Here is a 22,722-nt window from a genome sequence, read left to right as displayed (position 1 = left end):
CTAGAGAACTGACGACGGTGTGCTCTCCTGCTTAGTGTGGTCAATTTGTAATAGGAAAGCAGAGGGACTGGCATTTTACACTAAGAGAGGAATACAAAGAGAACAGGATACTTTCTCATACAAGTACATGGTAGTGAATGAAAAATTTACTTCACTGGATAAAAAATGCACCCTGTGCATTTTGTTTCTGCAATTGTGCAGACCATCATCAACATCTTATGGGTCCTATAGGTGTGGATTGTGGGTGATTGCCTGTTTCAATATTATAGATCTTTACACCCTTTTGGGAGGAGTGTAAGATTAGCGCAAAATGATGTTATTCCCACCCTGAATCAACAGCCTGATGCAACACTCAGCTGGGGGTTAGGTCATTTAAGGCTGGCAAATAGTGTGATAATAAACATTTCAACATATCAAAAACCTTATTTTTACAAAGAGTTGTCCACCTTGTTGGATTCTCCACCCCATCACACTGTTCAAGGAGGAAACTGCCTATGATCCATAGAGGTGGTCTATCAGACAGATGGACTGTGGGATGTGCCAGGCAAACAAAGTAATAGCTAGGAATGTTTCCTACCTGCATGCACTGCCGAGGAGGTGCAGGCGTACTTTCCAGCCTGCCTCCCAATGAACTGATCCCATAGGTACCAGTATGCAAAATATAGCTATAGAGAACAGAAGAAGTTTGGAGACCCTGGTATAGAGGTAAAACTGGAGAACACAAACTACAGCCCTCTACAAGATTGTATCTGATCGGCAGCAACTCTGTAAAATAAGGAGATCAGTGCATTCACTGCAGTCAGCCATGACCCTCCACTGGTCCCAAATGCAGATTTTCCCTGCCCCTCCCTGCTGTGATTGGTTGCTAGGATCACCTGCATCTTAGAAACCAATGATGTCATTGCCCCTTCCCCCAAGCACTTACAGGAGGTCCTGAACTTTTGTTCAGACCTGCCCCATCTTCCAGCTTCCACCCTATTGCTCTGTCTTCTGAAAAGTAAGTAGGAACTCTGCTGGGCACACATGGATGTAAGAGGGGACTCAGATGTGGACTCCTGGATGTACGGGGGTAATATGCTGGACACTCCAGGATGTAAGAGGGGGTCTTTTATGTGCACTCCTGAATGTAACAGGATAACTTGCTTAACCTCCCTGGCGGTATGATTCATTCTGGTTTTAGATACTGAAAGCGGTACAATTATTTTGCATGGAAATTTGCCGTTTTATATTGTAGTCCTGTAATTCTTAGGAATAACTCTCTTAAATCTGTTCAAACCAGAGTCTAGCAGACATCCCGGGTATGATAACGTTTATAATATAATAAAGAATAATAAAAAATATTCAATAATGTAATCAAATCCTAAAACACTGAAAAAGGGACACTTTTTGGTTGCTATGGACAATCTCCAAACTTCAGGCAGAAAAAACAGTATTTATAATATAAAAGTGCATGCAGGGCATTGCACAGACCACTAGGGACAAAGGGGGTGTGTAATTTTTTAATACAGTATTGTAATCTGTAAGATTACAATACTGTGTGTGTTTTGTGTCTTTTTACTTTTTTGAATTTGGCGCCGATCTCCGCTCCCGTGCGCCGTAACATCGCAGGGAATGGAGCTCGGCGGCATTCGGCACTGTGTGAATCGAGCGGAGGACAGCTCAATCACACAGCGCGGAGGACATCGCTGGATCCAGGGGACAAGGTAAGTAACTCTCCTTGTGTCCTCCCTGCATCCAGCGATGCGATCCCGAGTCTGGCTCTGGGTTACCGCTCGTGATAGTAAAATCCCAACCCGAGCCAGACTCGGGATTACCGCTAGGGAGGTTAATTAATAAATGAATTTATAAAAACATTTTTTTTTCAGCCCACCAATATTTGTAAAAAATACCACATGGTCCTCTTACTGAAAAGTTTATACTCTTATAGCATAATGAGAAGATTCAAAGCACTTCAAAAAATTGTCAGTATTACTAACCCGAACATTTAAAAACTGGTCCAACAGGACATTCTGGGGCTTGATATCGCAATGAATTATAGGCGGTGTAAGACTGTGGAGAAAAGTCATTGCTAGTGCCACTTGGTGAAGTATCTGAAATCTCAAAGCCCATGGGACGAAGTCATCATTGCTGTCGAATGTGTCGAAGAGTAAGTGCAGAGAACCATGATGCATATATTCCATCACCAATCCATACTCAACGTTGTTTTCAACCTTTTTTTCATATGTGGCCAAAACACGAAGCACATAGGTGTCATTCGCTTTCAACATCATGTCTTTTTCATTCATGAGATTTTTAAACTTGTCGCTGACAAATAAAATAGAAAAATAAAGTTTAAAAACATTGATACTGATGTAGCCAGGTATCTTACCTACAGTTACAGAAGACACTTTGCAACATTGCTTCAGTAAAACTGTTTCCCTCTAGTAGCAGCAAAGACTCTGTGTCATCACATCCTGCCAGCAGAGTAATTACTAACAGGAAGCAAAGCATACAGGGAATTGTAGTTCCAGGACTCAAGTTTCACATTGAGATTGCACTGTTTTAGGACTACAACTTCCAGACTGCTGAGAAGAGAAGGGGAGACTGCTGGGAGAGAATATAAAAAGGCTGGTCTATGACTAGATCGCTCTCTTGGAACCCCAGCCTGGATCTGCTAGCAGTGACTCCTTGTGTCTGTATGTGCTGTGGCCGAGTCACGGCCTGCGCAAGAAAGAGTCATCAAGCCGATAATCAGAGGGTCATCTGCAGACAGCATTGCCTTCCTATCTGGCAGCAGTCTGGAGGCCGTTCCTGCTCCATCCATGCTACCCGCACATCAGATCCGGATGGGCCACGGTGCAACAGAGGTTGGACGCCATCCCCTGGGCCAGGGCCCAGAGGGAGATTCTGAAAAGCCATCACCATCTTCATGACTACTTGCAACCTCAATTACAGTATTGGTGAGCGGGCACCTGCCCATTTAATCACATAGAAACTGCATACAGACACCATTGTCTTTGTTCACATCTCTGGTATTTGTAGTACCACGGGATGCAAGCTAATTTAATCCCAAAGACACTGTATTCAGGCAACATTGCCTTACCAGTGCTCACATTTTTAGGAAAACTTACACCCTGCTGAACAGTCACTGAATTTCATCAACCTTACCAGGATACTGCTAGCAACCTACATTCCACTTTGCCTTACCAGGATATTTTCAAGTACACTTTGTTTATCCTGCTCAACAGGACACCAAGTGCACCAACTCCAGGCTAGCTAAAGATCCTGGATATCTCCATTGTGAGGACCCTTTCTGTTAAACTTTCAGTATCAGTAATTTCGTGATTTCACTGATTACCCTTTAAAGGGGAATTCTCACATTAATTGTTAAATTGATCATTTGCATTCGTGGCCTATTGCATCACATGATCATTACCTGGGTCTGTGTCGGGATTTGAGGGAAACAGACTGACAGTTGTTAACCACTTCAATACAGGGCACTTATACACCTTCCTGCCAAGACCAATTGTCAGCTTTTAGAGCTGTTGCACTTTGAATGACAATTACGTGGTTATGCTACACTGTACCCAAACTAAATTTTTATCATCTCCCACAAATAGAGCTTTCTTTTGGAGGTATTTGATTTCCTGATAAACAAAAAAAGGCAGAAAATTTAGAAAAAATAAGTAAGTTTTCTCCTTCACTGATGGGGCTGCACTGGCAGGCACTGATGAGGTGGCACCAATGAGGTGGCACTAATGAAGTGGCACTGATGGGCACTAATATGCAGCACTGATGGGGCACTGATAGGCGGCACTGATATGCAGCACTGATGGGTACACATAGGTGGCACTGAAAGGCAGCACTGATAGGTCGCACGAATGGGCACTGATAGGTGGCACAGATGGGCATGGATGGGCACTGATATGTGGTACTGAAGTACACTAATGGATGGTACTGATGGATGCCAATCAGTGCCAAACAATGCCTGTCAATCAGTGATGCCCATTGTGGGCACTGATTGACATCCATTGTGAGCACTGATTGGCAACCATTGTGGGCACTGATTGGCATCCCTGGTGGCCATGGGTGGCATATCTGGTGGTGACTAGTGGTGGGCATCCCTGGTGGTCCTGGTGGCGTCCCCGGTGGTCCAGTGTGGGCTGCGCTGATAATCAGCACAAATCTCCACTGTCAGAAGAGCAGCCGATCGGCTCTTCTCTACTTGCGTTTGACAGACGCGAGTGCTAAAAAAAGCCGTTCAACGGCTCTTCCTGTTTACATCATGATCAGTTGTGATTGGACACGACTGATCACATGGTAAAGGGTCTCCATCAGAGACTCTTTACCTAGATCGGAGTTGTGTTGTGTCATACTGACACACCACAACAACGATCGCCGTGATGCGTGCAGCAGCTTGTTATCCTGAAAGATACCATATGACGTCCGGTCAGGATAACACAACCGCTTTGCCGATGTAATTTTGTTATATTAGGGGAGGAAAGTGGTTAAGCTACATATGTTCCCCTTTATGCCTGAGTGCATAGGCCACTTTACAGTAATTTAAGTTGCTTTACTGTGCTATTTTGAAGTCTGCATTTGGTTTTGATTTACATCGATAAAGATCAAACTTTTGTATTCTTACTATTGAGTTATCAGACTACTGTTTGTTTGATTGTGGAAAGTCTCCCAGTAAACAAACTCCTGTTCACTATATTTGTATCTGTATTACTGTGTTTGCAAGTACACTGTTTGCTAGGTGTGCCAGAGGGGCTGGGACAGTTCTTGGGGTTGAGAGGCAGAGTACGGAACCAAGCACTCCTCGCCCCTTGGCATGCCACATTTGGCATGTAATTTTTTTTTGGGGGGGGGGGGGGGGGCGGGTGTACCTTATTTTTAGTGGGACTTCTTGTCCCACTTCCTCCTTGCTCTTTTTGGCCACCTAGGCGTCTCCTCCTCTCGCCCTAGGCAGCCCCTCGCTGCCAGCGATCTTCTGAGACACAGCACAGGTCCCAGAACATTGGCTGGCCAATAGCAGAGTGCAGCGCGACTTGCGCATGCACAGTGCATGCCCGGCCGTGAAGCCGTAAACCACAGTTGCTATGACGGCGTCGAGAAGGGGGAGAGGAGCAAGCTTCTGGGCAGCCGCATCGCTAGACCGTGGGACAGGTAAGTGTTGGTTTATTAAAAGTCCGCAGCTACACTTTTTGTAGCTGCTGACTTTTAATAAACTAAAAAAAACGGGTGGAACTCGGCTTTAAATAGCTCCTGCGGGGGTAGCGCTACACCACAAATCCACAATGGTTAAAGTTGGTGCAACAGGTGATAAAGCATTTGTTTTATAAGTAAAAAAAAAAAGTTAATCTTCTCAGAAGTTCAGCGTCTTGTGCTCTCTGCCTGATTTATCTCAGAGTCTATTTAGCCCTCCTAGTTCCTGCCTTAAAGGGGTTGTAAACTCTTGTGGTTTTTCACCTTAATGCCTTCTATGCATTAATGTGAAAAACCTTCTGTAATGCAGCAACCCCCCAGAGCCCCCTTTTACTTACCTGAACTCGATCTTTCCAGCGATGAGAATGAGCACACACAGCAGCTCCAGCCGCTGTCTCGGGTCCTCATTGGATAGATTGATAGCAGCAGCAGCCATTGGCTCCCCCTGCTTCAATCAAATCCAGTGACACAGGATCCAGGGGTTGGGGTCGGGTCCTGCTATCTGTGTCAATGGACGCAGCAGCAGGACTCGGGAGCGCACCCGTCTGGGTGCCCCCTTGGAATGCTGGTCTCCGAGGGGGCACTTGATGCAGGGAGGAGGCAGAGTCAGGAGCACCACTGAAGGACCCCAGAAGAGGACGATTGGGGCCACTCTGTGAAAAACCCTTGCCCAGAGGAGGTAAGTATACCATGTTTTTTTAGTTTTTTTTAAATAACAAACAACCTTTACAACCCCTTTAAGCTGGCCATAGATTGTTAGTATTCTTGTTGCGTCTGGGGGCTTAATGAAAAAAATGACATCCACGAGCGAGGTGGATGAAGAAATCTCCCCTTCAGGACATTGTATTCTGACAGCTGCATCCGTCTTTGGCTAGCTGTAGAACTACAAGTCAATTAGCACCTATGCTTCTGAGCTGCAGACAGTGGGAGTAGCTGAGTAGTTTAGGAGAATAAACTAGGCAGGGCTTGTGGGAGGAACCAACTCGCCTGATGCACATGGAGCTTTTTTACTTTCTTTCACTCTTCTCCTTCCGTCGGACTCTCCGCTGTATGCCCTCACTAATACCCAGGACGAGGCGGGCCACGTTCATGTGAGATCAACATTATGGTGGTACCCCGTCTTAGACCGAGCCATACACCCTGGTATCTCTGTATCATAACCTGACGCTGTCATACAAGTGCCTCTTGGTCCCACAATACATACACCTTCTCAGGATGCGACATTTGAAGGAGACACCAGAGAGCGGTGTCTCATTCTATCAGTCCAGCTTGACTCTGCCACCTATCTCCCAGTGACAGAATGGGTTCAGGTTATCGGGGTTCTGTGCCACCTGGACGGCTGTCTGGGTGGACGTGTGTTGTGCTGCCCCGGGCTGCTATGCCAGAGCCTGCTGCCTATCCTGGGGTCATCTGCCTGTCTAAAGGGCCTATCCAGAAGCAAGAGAGCAGCGTAGGGTTGGGATTGCAAATTGCCGTCCAACCAGAAGTGACGGTTCTGCCGGCCAGATAACTTGTCATGGTCGAAGGTAGAGGGGAAGCTGTCTCCACTAAGGGACCATCCACCTTACTACCAGGGACCACTGTGAAGGAAGTACCAGAGCAGTATTCTCACCAACCGGGGGAACGGTGAGGAATTGGGAAACTCCAGCAGATGTCAAGCCAGCGACCCAGCCAGTGGGGGTGATGCTTGCAGAGCAATATCGTATGTCAAGCCAGGGACTGAGCAGGCTAGTGAGGTGACGCTTGAGGAGTATCTGTGAGTGCCAAGCCAGGGACCGAGCAGGGACGCGGGGGTGCTGCTTGAGGAAAATACTGAGTGAGAAGTTTGGAAGAGCTCAGGGCATCCAGTGGCAGTGGATTGGCAAGTCTAATAAAAGACTGAGAGCTCAGTTGAGTGAAGATCTACAATAGGAGATTGTAAAAGAAGTGAATAAGTTCATTATCACCTTTGTTAGAAACTTTCAAAATTGTTGCCAGGAGACAGTAGTCCTACTCACGCAGATGTGGTGTCCTGCTGGATGCCTTTCCCTGCGTGGCTGTCTACCTATAGAAGTCTTGTTGTCTGCTAAAGTAACATTGCAACTACTAAAGGCTGTCTTGGCCCTAACCCTCTCTCCCACAGTTTTGTTTAACCGCTTCCCGACCACCTCACGCAGATATACTGCGGCAGAAGGGCACATACCGGCAGAATCACGTAGCTGTATGTTGCCCCTAATGAGGCGGGTTGCGGGCGCGTGCCCGCCGGGGGATTTGTGAGCACGATTGCGGGTCCCACGGACTCGATGTCTGTGGGGATACCCACAATTGTCTCACGGAGAGACGCTAATGTATACAAACATTTTGTCAGGGCTGGCTTAGCCCTTCCTTCTCTGGGCTGGCCGCTCAGCTGTCGGCTAATTGCCAGCTCTCTTCTCTCTCTACAGTTACCAGCTGTTCCTGATGATGCTCGTCTGACCTTAAAGCCTTCCAGCTCACTTCACCTCTGCCTTCGCCTTGGTCACATCACTAGAAACCATCTCCTGTGGTTTGTTTAAAGACTGGCTTGCTGACATCCCTTCTGGCTCCTTATCCTGCTTGCTGTTGCTCTACTTGGATCCCTGACTTCTGAACTGGCTGATTACCCGATCTGGTTACTGGACTCTGGCTATGCTTTGACTACGCTTTTTCTATTTACCTTTTTATTTTTATTAATAAACAAGTGTGATTTAATTGTACTTCTGTCTCAGTCTGATTCATGGTTTCTGACAGTAGGCGAAGGCCATGAATGCAGAAGATACAGTCAATCCACTTGTTGGTAATATTTTTTCCAGATTGGATGAGCAAGATCACCACATGGATCAGTTTGCCTTGGCGTTACAAACGCTCCTGAATCGCATGGCTCACCTAGAATCCCCCACGGTGGCTGCTCCGGTACAACCTGAGTCGCAGGCCATCCCTGCTGCTGCGCCAGTCTCTGTGCATGCACCCGCCTCGAGTTTTACCTCTATAAGAGGTATGTCTGGTTCTGCTCCGCTTCCCCAGCGATTTGGGGGCAATCCAGTTCAATGCAGAGGGTTTCTCAATCAGGTTGAGATATACTTCGAGATGCTGCCCCAGACATTTCCAACGGACAGAAGCAAAGTAGGTTTCCTGATATCTTTGCTTTCTGGGAGAGCCTTGGTCTGGGCTAACCCTCTATGGGAGACACAAAAACTTGTTGTCTTGAGTTACCCTCAGTTTGTGGCCTCCTTTAAAAGGGTATTTGACATTCTCGTACGCTCCGCTTCTCTTGCCAAGTGCCTCATGTCCATCAAACAAAGTACGAGAACTGTTGCCGACTACATCATTGAATTCCGTACTCTGGCCTCAGAGGTTGCTTGGAACAATGAGGCCCTCGTGGCTGCTTTTTCTCATGGTCTCTCGGATTCCATCAAGGATGAGATAGCAGCTTGTGATATACCCACTGAGCTGGAGAGCTTCATCTTGTTTGCCATCCTCATTGACTCCAGACTCAGAGAAAGACTTTCGCTTAAGGAGTGCTTGCGGAAGCCTCCTTTACGTTTGTCTCCGAGCTTTGTAGTCCCACCCATGACTCCCTCACCTCCCATGCCTCCTGGTACCGAGTTGGTCAGTTAAGATGAACCCATGCACCTGGGCTTCATGCATCTCTCTGCGGATGAGAGAGCCTTTAGGAGGAGGGAGAGATTGTGCCTTTATTGTGGCCAGGCAGGTCACTTTTTGAAGTCTTTTCCTACCTGTCCAGGCAACGCCCGAACCTTGAGGTCCTGTCATGGACAGACCTTAGGTGGCGTTGTTTCATCCCCAGTTATCCAGAAGGATAAGCCCCTGGTTTTGGTCACCCTTTCTTGGGCTGAGTCATCCATCGTGATACAGGCTCTAATTGACTCTGGGGCTGCAGGCCTGTTCATTGATGCTGCATTTATTTCGCAGCACTCGATTCCACTGCAGTTGCGTGACACTCCACTTGCCATTGAGGCTCTTGACGGGAGACCTTTACAGCCTGCCCATGTGACTCATGAGACGGTTCCGTTGTCCATGGCCGTAGGGGCTCTTCACCATGAGGTAATCCAATTCCAAGTTATTTTCTCACCCAGGTTTCCGCTGGTTATTGGTTATCCTTGGCTACAGAGGCACAACCCCTCTTTTGATTGGCTCCATGCTGAGGTTCTCTCCTGGTCACCACAATGCAGGGAGACATGCTTCCTGAAGGTATCCAAGGTCCTGTGCACCTCTTCACTCTCCTCCCTGCCGGAGGAGTACCATGATTTTAGCGATGACTTTGATAAAGGTCAAGCTGGTAGTTTGCCTCCACACTGGTCTTATGATTGTACAATTGACCTTCAACCTGGTGCCATATCTCCTGGTGGCCGGGTTTACCCTTTGTCGGTCTTGGAGAATAAGGTCATGAAGGAGTATGTTGCTGACGCACTTTCTCGAGGTTTCATCCGCAAATCCTTGTCTCCTGTTTTGCCTAAGGCTCCAGTAGTCCTGTGCTCCAGTTACAGCGTTCCAAGACTGACTCCGGCTTCTGACCCTGGCTCTGCTTATCCTTTATTCTGACTTCTGGAATCCCTGACTACGGCTTTACTTTGACTATCCCTTGGCTATTCCTGTCAAGCCCCCATGCTCAGATTCACAGCCCAGGTAGCTTATCTCTTTGTTATCGTGAGCTGTGTGTATTTGCAAGGGTGAGCGTACATCTCTGCACCATGGACTCCAACCTAGGTAAGCCCTCACACATTTCCCCGTTCTACCTAGTGACACTGACACTGATCACAGCACCCTGTAATCGGGAGTGGTGATCAATGATATGTCACACACAGCCCCTCCCCCCCACAGTTAGAATCACTCCCTAGGACACGCTTAACCCCTACACCACCTAGCGGTTAACCCCTTCACTGCCAGTCACATTTACACAGTAATCAATGCATTTTTAATCACATTTATACAGCTATCAGTGTGAATGGTCCCAAAATAGCACCAAAACTGTCCGATGTGTTCGCCATAATGTCGCAGTCATGATAAAAATCGCTTATCGCTGCCATTATGAATAAAAAAAATTATTAATAAAAATGCCATAAAACTATCCCCCATTTTGTAAACGCTAGAACTTTTGCGCAAACCAATCCATAACCGCTTATTGAAATTTTTTTTTACCAAAAATATGTAGAAGAACAGCTATTGGCCTAAACTGAGCAAAAAAACGTTTTTTTTATATATTTTTGGGGGATATTTATTATAGCAAAAAGTAAAAAATACTGCTTTTTTTTCAAATTGTCGCTATTTTTTTTTTCTATAGCGAAACAAATAAAAACCACAAAGGTGATCAAATACCTCCAAAAGAAAGTTCTATTTGTGGGAAAAAAGGGACGTCGATTTTGTTTGGGAGCCACATCGCACGACCGCTCAATGGTCAGTTAAATCGATACAGTGCCGAATCGCAAAAAGTGTTCTGGTCTTTGGCCAGCCAAATGGTCTGGGACTTAAGTGGTTGCATAGTTACATAGTAAGTAAGGTTGAATAAAGACACCAGTCCATCCAGTTCAACCTGAGTGAGTGTCTACAATTGTCCCTATCCCTGTATATTGCACACTCACATTGGTCCCTACCTTCAAGGAGCCCACAATCCAAAGTTCCCATTCATATACTAGGGCCAATTTTGGACAGAAGCCAATTAACCTACCTGCATGTCTTTGGAGTGTGGAAAGAAACCCACGCAGGCACAGGCAGAAGATGCACACTCCAAACAGGTAGTGTCAGGGTTGGGGTTGGGATTCAAACCAGCAACCCTTTTTACTGCTAGGTGAGAGTGCGATACCCACTAAACCACTGTGCCACTCCTGGTTAAGAGACAATAAATCTCTTTTCATTCAAGAAATGTCTGCCGCACATTAATCTACCTTGCTTTGCACCCACCATGCTTCGTAACACCACTCTACAAAGAAGGATGTCCCTAACTCTGGTGGTCACTATAGGCCTGGAGAGGCTTGGCTACATGTTGAAGAAATTAGATTTTTACATTTTTTTATTGGATGCGTTTTATAGCAGAAAGTAAAAAATATAGTTATTTTTTTTCAAATTGTCAGTGTTTTTTTGTTTATAGCAGAAAAATTGAAAAACCGCAGAGGTGATCAAATACCACCTAAAGAAAGCTCTATTTGTGGGGGAAAAAAGGACGTCACTTTTAGATTGTAAGCTCTAACGAGCAGGGCCCTCTGATTCCTCTTATACCAAATTGTAATGTAACTGTAATGTCTGCCCTCTGCCCACAAACTGTTGGTGCTATATAAAACCTGTATAATAATAATAATAATAATTATCAGAAGGGGAAGAGAGGCAGAGCTCAGTAGAAAGTGTGGGAAACAGGTTAACTGTTCCCCTCCTGGCTGGGGCAGCAGCTGTCTCACTAACCTGCTTACAGGCTGACATCACTCAAAAAGTGAGTTCACAAAAATGTCGTGTGTTAATCGACAAAATTGCTGCTCCCGCAAAATGGAATTACAACTTTTGCTTTGGTACATGTCCCTCAGGGCATTGCCCAGCGCCCCCCCCCCCCCAATGCCCATAGTGTGACAACCTTTGTCCTATTAGCCTAGAAAATGGCCATTACAGATTTTGTACCTTAAGCTTCCATTAAATTCAAAGGGGTTTGGATAAGGACTTTCCAGGAAAATTTCACTGATGTACCCCTAATTGAAACCAATTTGCATTTGGCTCGTCACTACCAGGGCCATCTTTAAGGAAGGACAGAAGGGGCAGCTATCCGGGGCCCTGGGCTCTGTCATTGTTGTGGGGCCCAAAACAGCTACCTCTACCCCTGTTTAAATTCCCATCTCTTGAAGTTTTAATCCTGTGCTGTTTCCTGATATCTCAGTGTGAAGTGCTGCGCCTAATGCTGCCAAACTCTGCCCTTTTGTTTTGTGCAGATGACTCACCTGCAGACCCTGTGTTTACATGTAAATAACCTGCATTCATATGTAAATTGAAGCAGAATTCATACGTAAATAGCTGCATCTGGCAACATAGATAAGTAAATAAAGGCAGCATTCATATGTATGTCATGCCCCCTGCAGTGAGGAGATGATGTGCTGTAACCTCTAGCAACCAATAAGTGAGCAGTATTGCTGTACAGTAACCTCTAGCAACCAATAAGTGAACAGTATTGCAGTAAAGTAATCTCTAGCAACCAATCAACAAGCAGAAATCATATGTTGTAACATATAGCAACTAATCAGTGAGCTGTAATGTCTGCTGTAACCTCTAGCAACCAGTCAGTAAGCAGCAATGACACACTGTAACTTTTGGCAACCAATCGCAATCGATGCCTGATATGATACCGTAAACTGAGTATAGCTGCTACTTATTGTATGTCTCAGAGCAGATGGAGAGCGAAATTGTATTGGTGGGGGGGGGGGGATGTTTGCCAAGGGTCCAATTAATATTAAAGACGGCCCTGATCACTACACAGTAAAAGTACACTATATTACCAAAAGTATTGGGACTCCTGCCTTTACACGCACATGAACTTTAATGGCATCCCAGTCTTAGTCCGTAGGGTTCAATATTGAGTTGGCCCATCCTTTGCAGCTATAACGGCTTCAACTCTTCTGGGAAGGGTGTCCACAAGGTTTAGGAGTGTGTCTATGGGAATGTCATGTTGCAACAGGAAGGGGCCATCACCGAACCTATCCCCACAAAGTTGAGAGCATGAAATTGTCCATGATCTCTTGGTATGCTGACACACTAAATTGTAAAGTCTCATTTAAAAAAATAAAAATAAATAACAAACATGTCACACTTACCTGCTCTATGCAGTTGGCTTTGCACAGATTAGCCCAGATCCTCCTCTTCTCGGGTCCTGACCCCTCCTTCCTGTTGAGTGCCCCCATAGCAAGCAGCTTGCTATGGGGGCACCCCTAGCCGAGTCGCAGCGCCATGTGTCTATTTAGACATGGAGCACTGACCCGCCCCCCCTCTCTCTTCTAAATTGGCTAACTGACTTTAATTGACAGTTGTGGGAGCCAATGGCGACGCTGCTGTGTCTCAACCAATCAGGTGGAGAGTCTTGGACAGCTAAGACGCTTGTGGAAATCTCTGGACAGAGATGGGGATCAGGTAAGTATTTACAGGGTGCTGGGGAGGCTGCTACACACAGAAGGTTTTTTATCTTAATGCATTAAAGTGTTTGTAAACCCTTACAAACCACTTTGACCTACAAGTAAGCCTAGATTAAGGCTTACCTGTAGGTCCAAGAAATATCTCCTATATCTCCTATACGGTTTAGGAGATATTTGCCTGAAGACAGGCACCACTGTCTACGGCGCAATGACGAAGATGCCGCGCGATGCCACGAGTGTCGGCTCCCGTGCGCATGCGCATGCGCGGGAGTGACGTCATCGCTGCTCCGGCGAATCACAGAGCCGGAGCAGCAAGACCCACGGAGACCCACCAAGAAGATGGACGCTCGGAAATTCAGGGGACAGCGGTGACTTCGCTGGCTCCTGTGTCAGGTAAGTGACACATAATGGGCTACTATGCGATGCATAGTAGTCCATTATGCTTAACCTTTGCAGGGAATGAAAGAGGAAGTAAACCCATCAGGGTTTACTTCCTCTTTAAAGTGGGTGTAAACTCTCACATATACCTAGTGAAGTGAACAGCCTCAGATGATACACAGAGATGAAACAAATCTCCCTACATATGTTTTACATGTATATCTGCTCTCTTCATCTTTATATACTGTTTAGTAGACATGTGCATTCGTTTTCGTCCGAATGCATTTTCGTCCGAATTTCAGCTATTTTTGTTTTCGTTTTGACAAACGATAACGAAAGCACAGAATCCGAAAAACAAAAGATCCGACATAAATAAATGCTTTATTTTCGTTTTCATTGTTACAACAGTTCGATATAGAATAGGAGATTCGACGTGACTCTGACAATAACAATCTGTGTCTATAGAACCTGTGGTCGAATGTGCCTAACCTTACCTCTATTAGTCCAAGATTATATAGAGAAAATATTCGACAGAGAAAAAAGATTCTGCAAGTTACTGTCCTAAAAAGTGTTTGGGGACCCGGGTCCTGCCCCAGGGGACATGTATCAATGCAAAAAAAGTTTTAAAACAGCCGTTTTTTCAGGAGCAGTGATTTTAATAATGATTAAAGTGAAACAATAAAAGTGTAATATTCCTTTAAATTTCGTACCTGGCGGGTGTCTATAGTGTGCCTGTGAAGGGGCGCATGTTTCTGGTGCTTAGAACTGTCCCTGCACAAAGTGTCATTTATGCAGGAAAAAAAGTCCTTTAAAATCACTCGCAGCTATTATGAATTGCCGGCTCCATAATACAGAGAACACTCATTGAAAGTCATTGATAAAAAAATAAATAAAAAAAAAAGCGTGGGGGTCCCACAAATTAAATTACCAGGCCCTTCAGGTCTGGTATGGATATTAAGGGGAACCCCACGCCAAATTAAAAAAAAATTGACGTGGGGGGTCCCCCTAAAAATCCATACCAGACCCTTTATCCGAGCACGCAACTTGGCAGGCCGCAGGAAAAGAGGGGGGGACAAGAGAGCGCCCCCCTCCTTTCTGAACCGTACCAGGCCACATACCCTCAACATTGGGAGGATGCTTTGGGGGTCTGTGACCCCTCAAAGGACCTTGTCCCCATGTTGATGAGGACAAGGGCCTCATCCTCACAACCCTGGCCGGTGGTTGTATGGGTCTGCGGGCGGGGGGCTTATCAGAATCTGGAAGCACCCTTTAACAAGGGGACTCCCAGATCCCGCCCCCCCGTTTGAAATGGTAAGGGGGTATAAAAGTACCCCTACCATTTCACAAAGAAAGTGTAAAAAATAGTTAAATAAGACAAACACACTTTTGAAAAATTCCTTTATAAAAAATAAAAAAAATATTCCAGCGGTGGTAATCCACTCTTGCTATCCAGCAACGGACGATCATCTCTCCGGGGTCCAGCGATGGCTCATCTGAATCAGCGCAGCAAATCCATCCATTTTCTGTCTCCACTGAGGAGACACTGCGGGGATTCCGGCGGCCTGACGTTTGTTATATGCGCAGTGTCTCCTCAGTGGAGACAGAAGATGGATGGATTTGCTGCGCTGATTCAAATGAGCCATCGCTGGACCCCGGAGAGATGATCGTCCGTCGCTGGATAGCAAGAGTGGATTACCACCGCTGGAATCTTTTTTTTTATTTTTTTTTATTTTTTATTTTTTTTTATTTTTAATAAAGGAATTTTTTTATTTTTTTTTTATTTTTTTATCAATAACTTTCAATTCATTATAGCTGCGAGTGATTTTAAAGGACTTTTTTTCCTGCATAAATGACACTTTGTGCAGGGACAGTTCTAAGCACCAGAAACATGCGCCCCTTCACAGGCATACTATAGACACCCGCCAGGTACAAAATTTAAAGGAATATTACACTTTTATTGTTTCACTTTAATCATTATTAAAATCACTGCTCCCGAAAAAACGGCAGTTTTTAAAACTTTTTTTTGCATTGATCCATGTCCCCTGGGGCAGGACCCGGGTCCTCAAACACTTTTTAGGACAGTAACTTGCAAATTAGCCTTTAAAATTAGCACTTTAGATTTTGAACGTTCAAGTCCCATAGACTTTAATAGGGTTCACACGAAGTATACTATATACTAGCTCCGTCGAATTTTCGTTATACATTCGACAGACACCATAAGCCTTCAAAGACAGATTCGACCGTAATCCATGTGGATTTTTGGACGAATGCAATTTTTGAACGAAAAACAAAATAAATAAAAACAAATTTCGGGAGTAACTAAATAAATTCATTTTTCCGACGAAAACGAAATTCCGAAACAAAATTTTTTACTCTGTACATGTCTACTGTTTAGAAAGTTCACATCGTGTTAGGAGATTTTCTCCTCCTGGTTAGCACTGCAGTGAAGTCAGGCATACAGCCAAGACAGCTGACTGGAGGAAAGGCACACTCCCCCTCTTCTCATATGTAGACACTTTCAGCTCTGTTCGTTGAATCGTTCAGGGTTCTGCTAATCTATTTATAGCATCCTCCCCAACACAAAACTCAGACTGCTTTCATCACATGTGATGGAGAATTTGTCAGATGTTATCAGGCTGATAACAGAAGAACGGACCAGGAGACAGCTACTGGACATAGTGCTTTGGAGAGAGAAAAGAAAACACTGCAGATATATGTGCCTAGCTCAAATTTTGTGAATCGTGTTTACATTCACTTTAAGGTAAAAAAAAACTTCTGCCTTTACAACTCCTTTAAGAGTTCCTGTCACTGGAACTAAGGGGCCAAGTCCAACCCCTGAAATACAATCCCACACCATAATCCCCCTCTCTACCGAATGATTTTGACCAGTGCACAAAGCAAGGTCCATAAAGTCATGGATGAGTGAATATGGGGTGGAGAAACATGACTAGCCTGCACAGAATCCTGACCTCAACCCGATTGGAATGAACTAGAGTGGAGACTGCAAGATAAGCCTTTTAGTCCAACATCAGTGCCTGACCTCACAAATGCGCTTCTGGATGAATGGTCAAACATTTCCATAGACACACTCCTAAACCTTGTGGACAGCCTTTCCAGAAGAGTTGAAGCTGTTATAGCTGCAAAAGGGTGGGCCAACTCAATATTGAACCCTATGGACTGACTGAGATGCCAATAAAATTCATGTGGGTGTACAGGCAGGAGTCCCAATAATATAGTCACTCTGGGATAGATGGCGGCATTGGAGGAGGAGAACGAGGGTCGCTTCGGGGGCTTCCATCTCAGGTAAGTTATTCATAATGAGCTAGTATGCGATGCATACTAGCTCATTATGCCTTTGCCTTGCAGGGTGTATTTTTATTTATTTATTTTTTTGTTTGGCTTTACTTCCTCTTTAAGAAAAAGTACAGTTATTGCTTGTTAGCAGCTTCGGTTTCATTTCTGTGTAAGTGACAGGGAGACTTCTGCTGGTCACGATTAGGGATGAGCTTCGTGTTCGAGTCGAACATACGTTCGACTCGAACATCGGCTGTTCATCCGTTCGGCGAAGTCCGAACATTTTGGTCCGTTCGCGCCAAATTTGTGTGGCGCTCACGGCCCACAATGCACTGCGATGGCACAGTGCATTGCTGGCTCATGATTGGCCAAGCATGCACTGTGACCCCGCATGCTTGGCCAAATCGCAGCGCCAGCAGCGAGGAGAGCCATGATTGGCCACAGGCAGGATGCCTGTGGCCAATCATAGCTCAGGCTGTGTAGTGCACGCCCCACACTATATAAGGCCGCCAGCGCGGCGGCCTTGTGTAGTGTGTTGGCGTCTGAAGCAGTGGGTGTTCTGTGTACCTTCAACACAGTACACACCGATCGTTTTTGCCCGATTTTCGATCTTGCTGTTGTGTAGTGGTTGTTGTCTGCGTGCCCTGACCGCAGTATACACCGCTATATTCACCTCACCTATATAGCTAGTGATCTATCTTTTATAATAGAGCTTGCAGTCAGTAGTGTTAGAAGCTTGTGCGTGCTGTCTGCGTGCTCTGTACCCAGTACATACCGCTATATCCACCTACATAGCTGTTCTCTATTTGAGCCCACTTGCCATCTGCAGGAGTTATTGGAAGTTGTGTGTGCCTCCAGCACAGCACAGTATACATCTGTATATACCCCTTTATCTCTGGTGTTCTATAATAAAGGCATCTGCAGGAGTTAGTGGGTGTTCTGTGTACCTTCAACACAGTACACACCGATCGTTTTCGGACGATTTTCGATCTTGCTGTTGTGTAGTGGTTGTTGTCTGCGTGCCCTGACCGCAGTATACACCGCTATATTCACCTCACCTATATAGCTAGTTATCTATCTTTTATAATAGAGCTTGCAGTCAGTAGTGTTAGGAGCTGGTGCGTGCTGTCTGCGTGCTCTGTACCCAGTACATACCGCTATATCCACCTACATAGCTCTTCTCTATTTGAGACCACTTGCCATCTGCAGGAGTTATTGGAAGTTGTGTGTGCCTCCAGCACAGCACAGTATACATCTGTATATACCCCTTTATCTCTGGTGTTCTATAATAAAGGCATCTGCAGGAGTTGGGGTGGGTGTTGTGTGCCTCTAGCACAATATACACTACCCAACTGCTTTTTTACCCAACTCCCTTCAGGCCATTACCATGTCTGGAAGGCCAGCAAGGAGAGGCAGACAGGCGCGAGCCGATAAAAGAGGGCAAGCAGGCTCTGTGTCTAGAGACAATAGTGCTGGTCGTGGACGCGGTGCATTGTCATCAGCACGTGGCCATGGGACACGCTTGTCCTTCTTTTCGGCAGCTGGACATGTTGAGCCGCAACATGCCAACGACTTGGTAGAGTGGATGACCAAGCCCTCTTCATCCTCCTCATCCTCTCTCACCCAGTCTCAGGGTACTAGCAAAGCAGCTGCCAACGCATCGTCTTCCCTCCTCTCAATGTCATCATCAGTGACTCTTTCCCTAGACCCACCACGTCCTCCTGAGGAGTCTCCTGAACTCTTTGAGCACAGTGTTGGGTGCATGCTCCAGGAGGATGCCCAGTGTATTGTGGGCTCTGATGATGACACTCAGCTAGAGGAAGGCAGTAGCGTGAGCGCAGAGAGAGGGGATGCTCAAGAAGGACAGCAATCTGGCAGTCATGTTCCACAAGCTGCAGCATACTGCCAGGTTTGCTACAGCGATGAAGAGGGATGGGATGATGAGGGCACTGACTCCAAGTGGGTGCCTGGAAGGAGAGAGGAGGAGGAGGCACATGTCCAACGAGGCAGGATGCCCTCCGGAGGCCAACTTAGGGGCAGCACACCGACTGAATCACACCGCAGAGCTCCGCCTGTGCAGGGCGCTGCCTTTGCGCGTTATTCTAAAAGTTCTTTGTTGTGGGCCTTTTTTGAGACGAGTGCATCAGATCGCACCGCTGCCATTTGCAACATATGTCTCAAGCGTATCTCGCATTGCCAAAACATCAGCCGCTTGGGCACCACATGCTTGACCAGACATATGTTGACCTGCCATGCAGCTCGTTGGCAAGCGTACCTCAAAGACTCACACCAAAGAACAAAGCGGACCTCTCCTTGCTCCTCATCAGCTGGCATCTCCAACCCCACTAGACCTTCAGTCCTCTCTGAAACCTGCTCTGAGAGGAATGAAGGTGTAGAATTAGGTGTGTCACAGCCAAGTGCTTCCGGGAACTCTGCTAGCGGTACACCCACGTCCGATTATAGCAGGCAAATGTCCCTGCCCCAGCTGCTGGACCGGCGAAAGAAGTTCACTCCCAGCCATCCACATGCCCAGCGGTTGAATGCTAGCTTGGCTAAATTGCTAGCACTTCAACTGCTGCCTTTTCAGTTGGTAGACTCAGCCCCCTTCCGTGAGTTTGTACAATGTGCGGTTCCTCAGTGGCAGGTCCCCAAGCGCCACTTTTTCTCACGGAAGGCGATTCCGGCTCTCTACCGGCATGTGGAAGGCAATGTCCTTGCCTCGCTGAACAGGGCGGTCAGCGGTAAGGTGCATATTACCGCTGACTCATGGTCCAGCAGGCATGGACAGGGACGTTACCTGTCTTTCACGGCCCATTGGGTCACTCTTCTAGCAGCTAGGAAGGATGCAGGACAAGGTGCAGTAGTGTTGGAGGTTGTTCCGCCACCACGCCTCCAAAATGCTACTATTGGTTGTGACACACCTCTCTCCTCCACCCCTCCTCTTCTTCTTCCTCCATGGCCTCTTCCAGTGCTCTGTCCTCAGAACCAGCGGTGCTTCGTAGGCGTTCCAGGGGCTACGCAAGTACGCAGGCAAAACTATGCCATGCCGTGCTTGCGCTGGTTTGTTTGGGGGACAGGAGCCACACTGGGGCGGATGTTTTTTCAGCTCTGCAGGGGCAGGCCGAGAGGTGGTTGACGCCACGCCAGCTTAAGCCAGGAATGGTGGTTTGTGACAATGGCACCAACCTCCTCTCCGCCCTCCGACAGGGACAACTGACCCATGTGCCCTGTGTAGCTCACGTCCTTAACCTGGTGGTGCAGCGGTTCTTGGGCAGGTACCCCGGCTTACAGGATGTCCTGAAGCAGGCCAGGAAAGTCTGTGTGCATTTCCGCCGATCATTTAATGCCTGTGCTCGGCTGGCTGAGCTCCAAAAGGAGTTGAACCTGCCCAAGAACCGCCTTATATGTGACATGCCCACCAGATGGAACTCAACGTTGGCCATGCTGCAGCGGCTGCACACGCAGCAGAGGGCCATCAATGAGTACCTGTGCGACTACGGCACCAGGACAGGGTCAGGGGAGCTCGGTTTTTTCTCACCACGCCAGTGGGGCATGATCAGGGATGCATGCACTGTCCTGTCACCGTTTGAGGAGGCCACAAGGATGGTGAGCAGTGACAGTGCATGCAATAGTGACACTGTACCTCTTGTCCACCTCTTGGAGCATACGCTGCGTGGAATAATGGACAGGGCACTTGAGGCAGAACCGAGGCAGGAAGAGGAGGACTTCCTTGCCTCTCAAGGCCCCCTTTATCCAGACAGTGTTCCTGCTGTGCCACCCATCACACAGGAAGAGGATGAGGAGGAGGAAGAGGAGGAGGAGGATGATTGTGTCAGCATGGAGGTGGAGGCTGGCACTCAGCATCAGCAGCAGCAGCAGCAGTAGCAGTCTTGTAGGGATGATTTACAGTCCCAAGAAACACGTGGACTTGTACGTGGCTGGGAGGAGGTAGCTGCGGATCATGTTGTCCTTAGTGACCCAGAGGACTCTGGACCGAATGCCTCAGCTAACCTATGCTGCATGGCCTCCCTGATCCTGCAAAGCCTGCGGAAGGATCCTCGTATTCTTCGGATCAAGGAGAGGGACCATTACTGGCTGGCCACTCTCCTTGATCCACGGTACAAGGGTAAGGTTGCCGACCTTATCTTGCCATCGCAGAGGGAGGCCTGTCTTGCATCCAGCGTTCTTTCGGAACGCACCTTCAGTGCTGCTGGTGGCTTTGTTACCGATCACAGGGTGCGCCTGTCCACCGAATCAGTTGATCGACTGACCTTCATCAAGATGAATCAGTCTTGGATCACCCACAGCTACCAAGCACCTGAAGCTGATGTAACAGAATATTTTTTTTTGAAGCATCACATCCCTTCAAGACTGCCTATGCTGATGCTGAGTGACTGTCCTGTTACGTTGATTGTCTATCCTCTTCCTCCTCCGCTGATATGTTGGAAGAACATTTCTGGTTCTGGGTGATGCCATCAGCCCAATTTTTCTGCCCCTGTTTAACAGGGGCGTTTAAGTACAATTTTTGATGCAATGCTTTGCAGCAGGGCTAATTCCTGCAATCAAACAAGAGTATATGGGAGAGGTTGCAGTGTGGTGGCACCAGCACCAGTGCCTAAGGCCCAATTTTTCTGCCCCTGTTTAACAGGGGCGTTTAAGTACAATTTTTGATGCAATGCTTTGCAGCAGGGCTAATTCCTGCAATAAAACTAGAGTATATGGGAGAGATTGCAGTGTGGTGGCACCAGCACCAGTGCCTAAGGCCCAATTTTTCTGCCCCTGTTTAACAGGGGCATTTAATTACAATTTTTGATGCAATGCTTTGCAGCAGGGCTAATTCCTGCAATAAAACTAGAGTATATGGCAGAGGTTGCAGTGTGGTGGCACCAGCACCAGTGCCTAAGGCCCAATTTTTCTGCCCCTGTTTAACAGGGGCGTTTAAGTACAATTTTTGATGCAATGCTTTGCAGCAGGGCTAATTCCTGCAATAAAACTAGAGTATATGGGAGAGGTTGCAGTGTGGTGGCACCAGCAGCAGTGCCTAAGGCCAAATTTTTCTGCCCCTGTTAAACAGGGACATGTAATTACAATTCTTGATATAATATTTCACAGGAGGGCCCCTTTCTGTGCCCACCCAGAGTAATGGTGAGGACTTATAGTGTTGTGGCACCAGCACCACAACCACCAAAGGTCAATTTTTCTACCACTGTTCAACAATGGCATGTAATTACAATTCTTGATATAATCGTTCACAGCAGGGCGCTCCAGCGCCCACCAAGAGTCACTTTGAGGGCTTACAATGTTGTGGCAAAACCAACACCTTGTTCCGCCATTTCTGCAGAGCATATAGGGCAGGCCCCTACTTTCAAACATCCAATTTACAAACATCTCCTACTTGCAAACGGAAGGAGACAACAGCAAGTGAGATGAAAAAAGATGGACGACAAAACAAATTATACAGGGGTGATAACCCTTCCCTATGTTTTCCAAAAAGCTTAAAAATAGTTTTTTTGACTGGAGCTACAATTTAAAAATGTACCAGTTGAAAATTACAAACAGATTCAACTTAACACAACAAACCTACACAGTCCCTGTCTTGTTTGCACCGCCTGTATACTGCTGTTCTGAGTATATAGGGCCTGGGGGCCACACGCATTTCCTTTATTTAATATGGGTACAGGGTTCCCCTTAATATGCGTACAAGACCCAAATAGGCTGGTAATGGGCAGGGAGGGCTACCCATGCC

The 22,722-nt window shown here is 46.7% G+C and overlaps 1 protein-coding gene across 2 annotated transcripts in view; it reads right to left on the bottom strand.

Moving 5' to 3' along the window:
• Positions 1-22,722, bottom strand: part of LOC143943378 (receptor-interacting serine/threonine-protein kinase 3-like) — an 88,826-nt gene that overhangs the window by 56,565 nt on the left and 9,539 nt on the right. For both annotated transcript variants that reach the window (XM_077465108.1, XM_077465107.1), the window contains exon 3: positions 1,977-2,304. In XM_077465108.1, coding sequence (XP_077321234.1) covers positions 1,977-2,304 — 328 coding nt within the window. The remainder of the gene's footprint in view (positions 1-1,976; positions 2,305-22,722) is intronic.

This window comes from Lithobates pipiens, unplaced genomic scaffold (assembly GCF_037356315.1).
Source record: "Lithobates pipiens isolate NorthernLeopardFrog02 unplaced genomic scaffold, aLitPip1_a1.2 Scaffold_30, whole genome shotgun sequence".
In the NCBI taxonomy this organism is placed as follows: domain Eukaryota; kingdom Metazoa; phylum Chordata; class Amphibia; order Anura; family Ranidae; genus Lithobates; species Lithobates pipiens.
The sequence above is the reverse complement of the archived record's forward strand: the minus strand, read 5'-3'. Positions and strand labels throughout refer to the sequence as shown.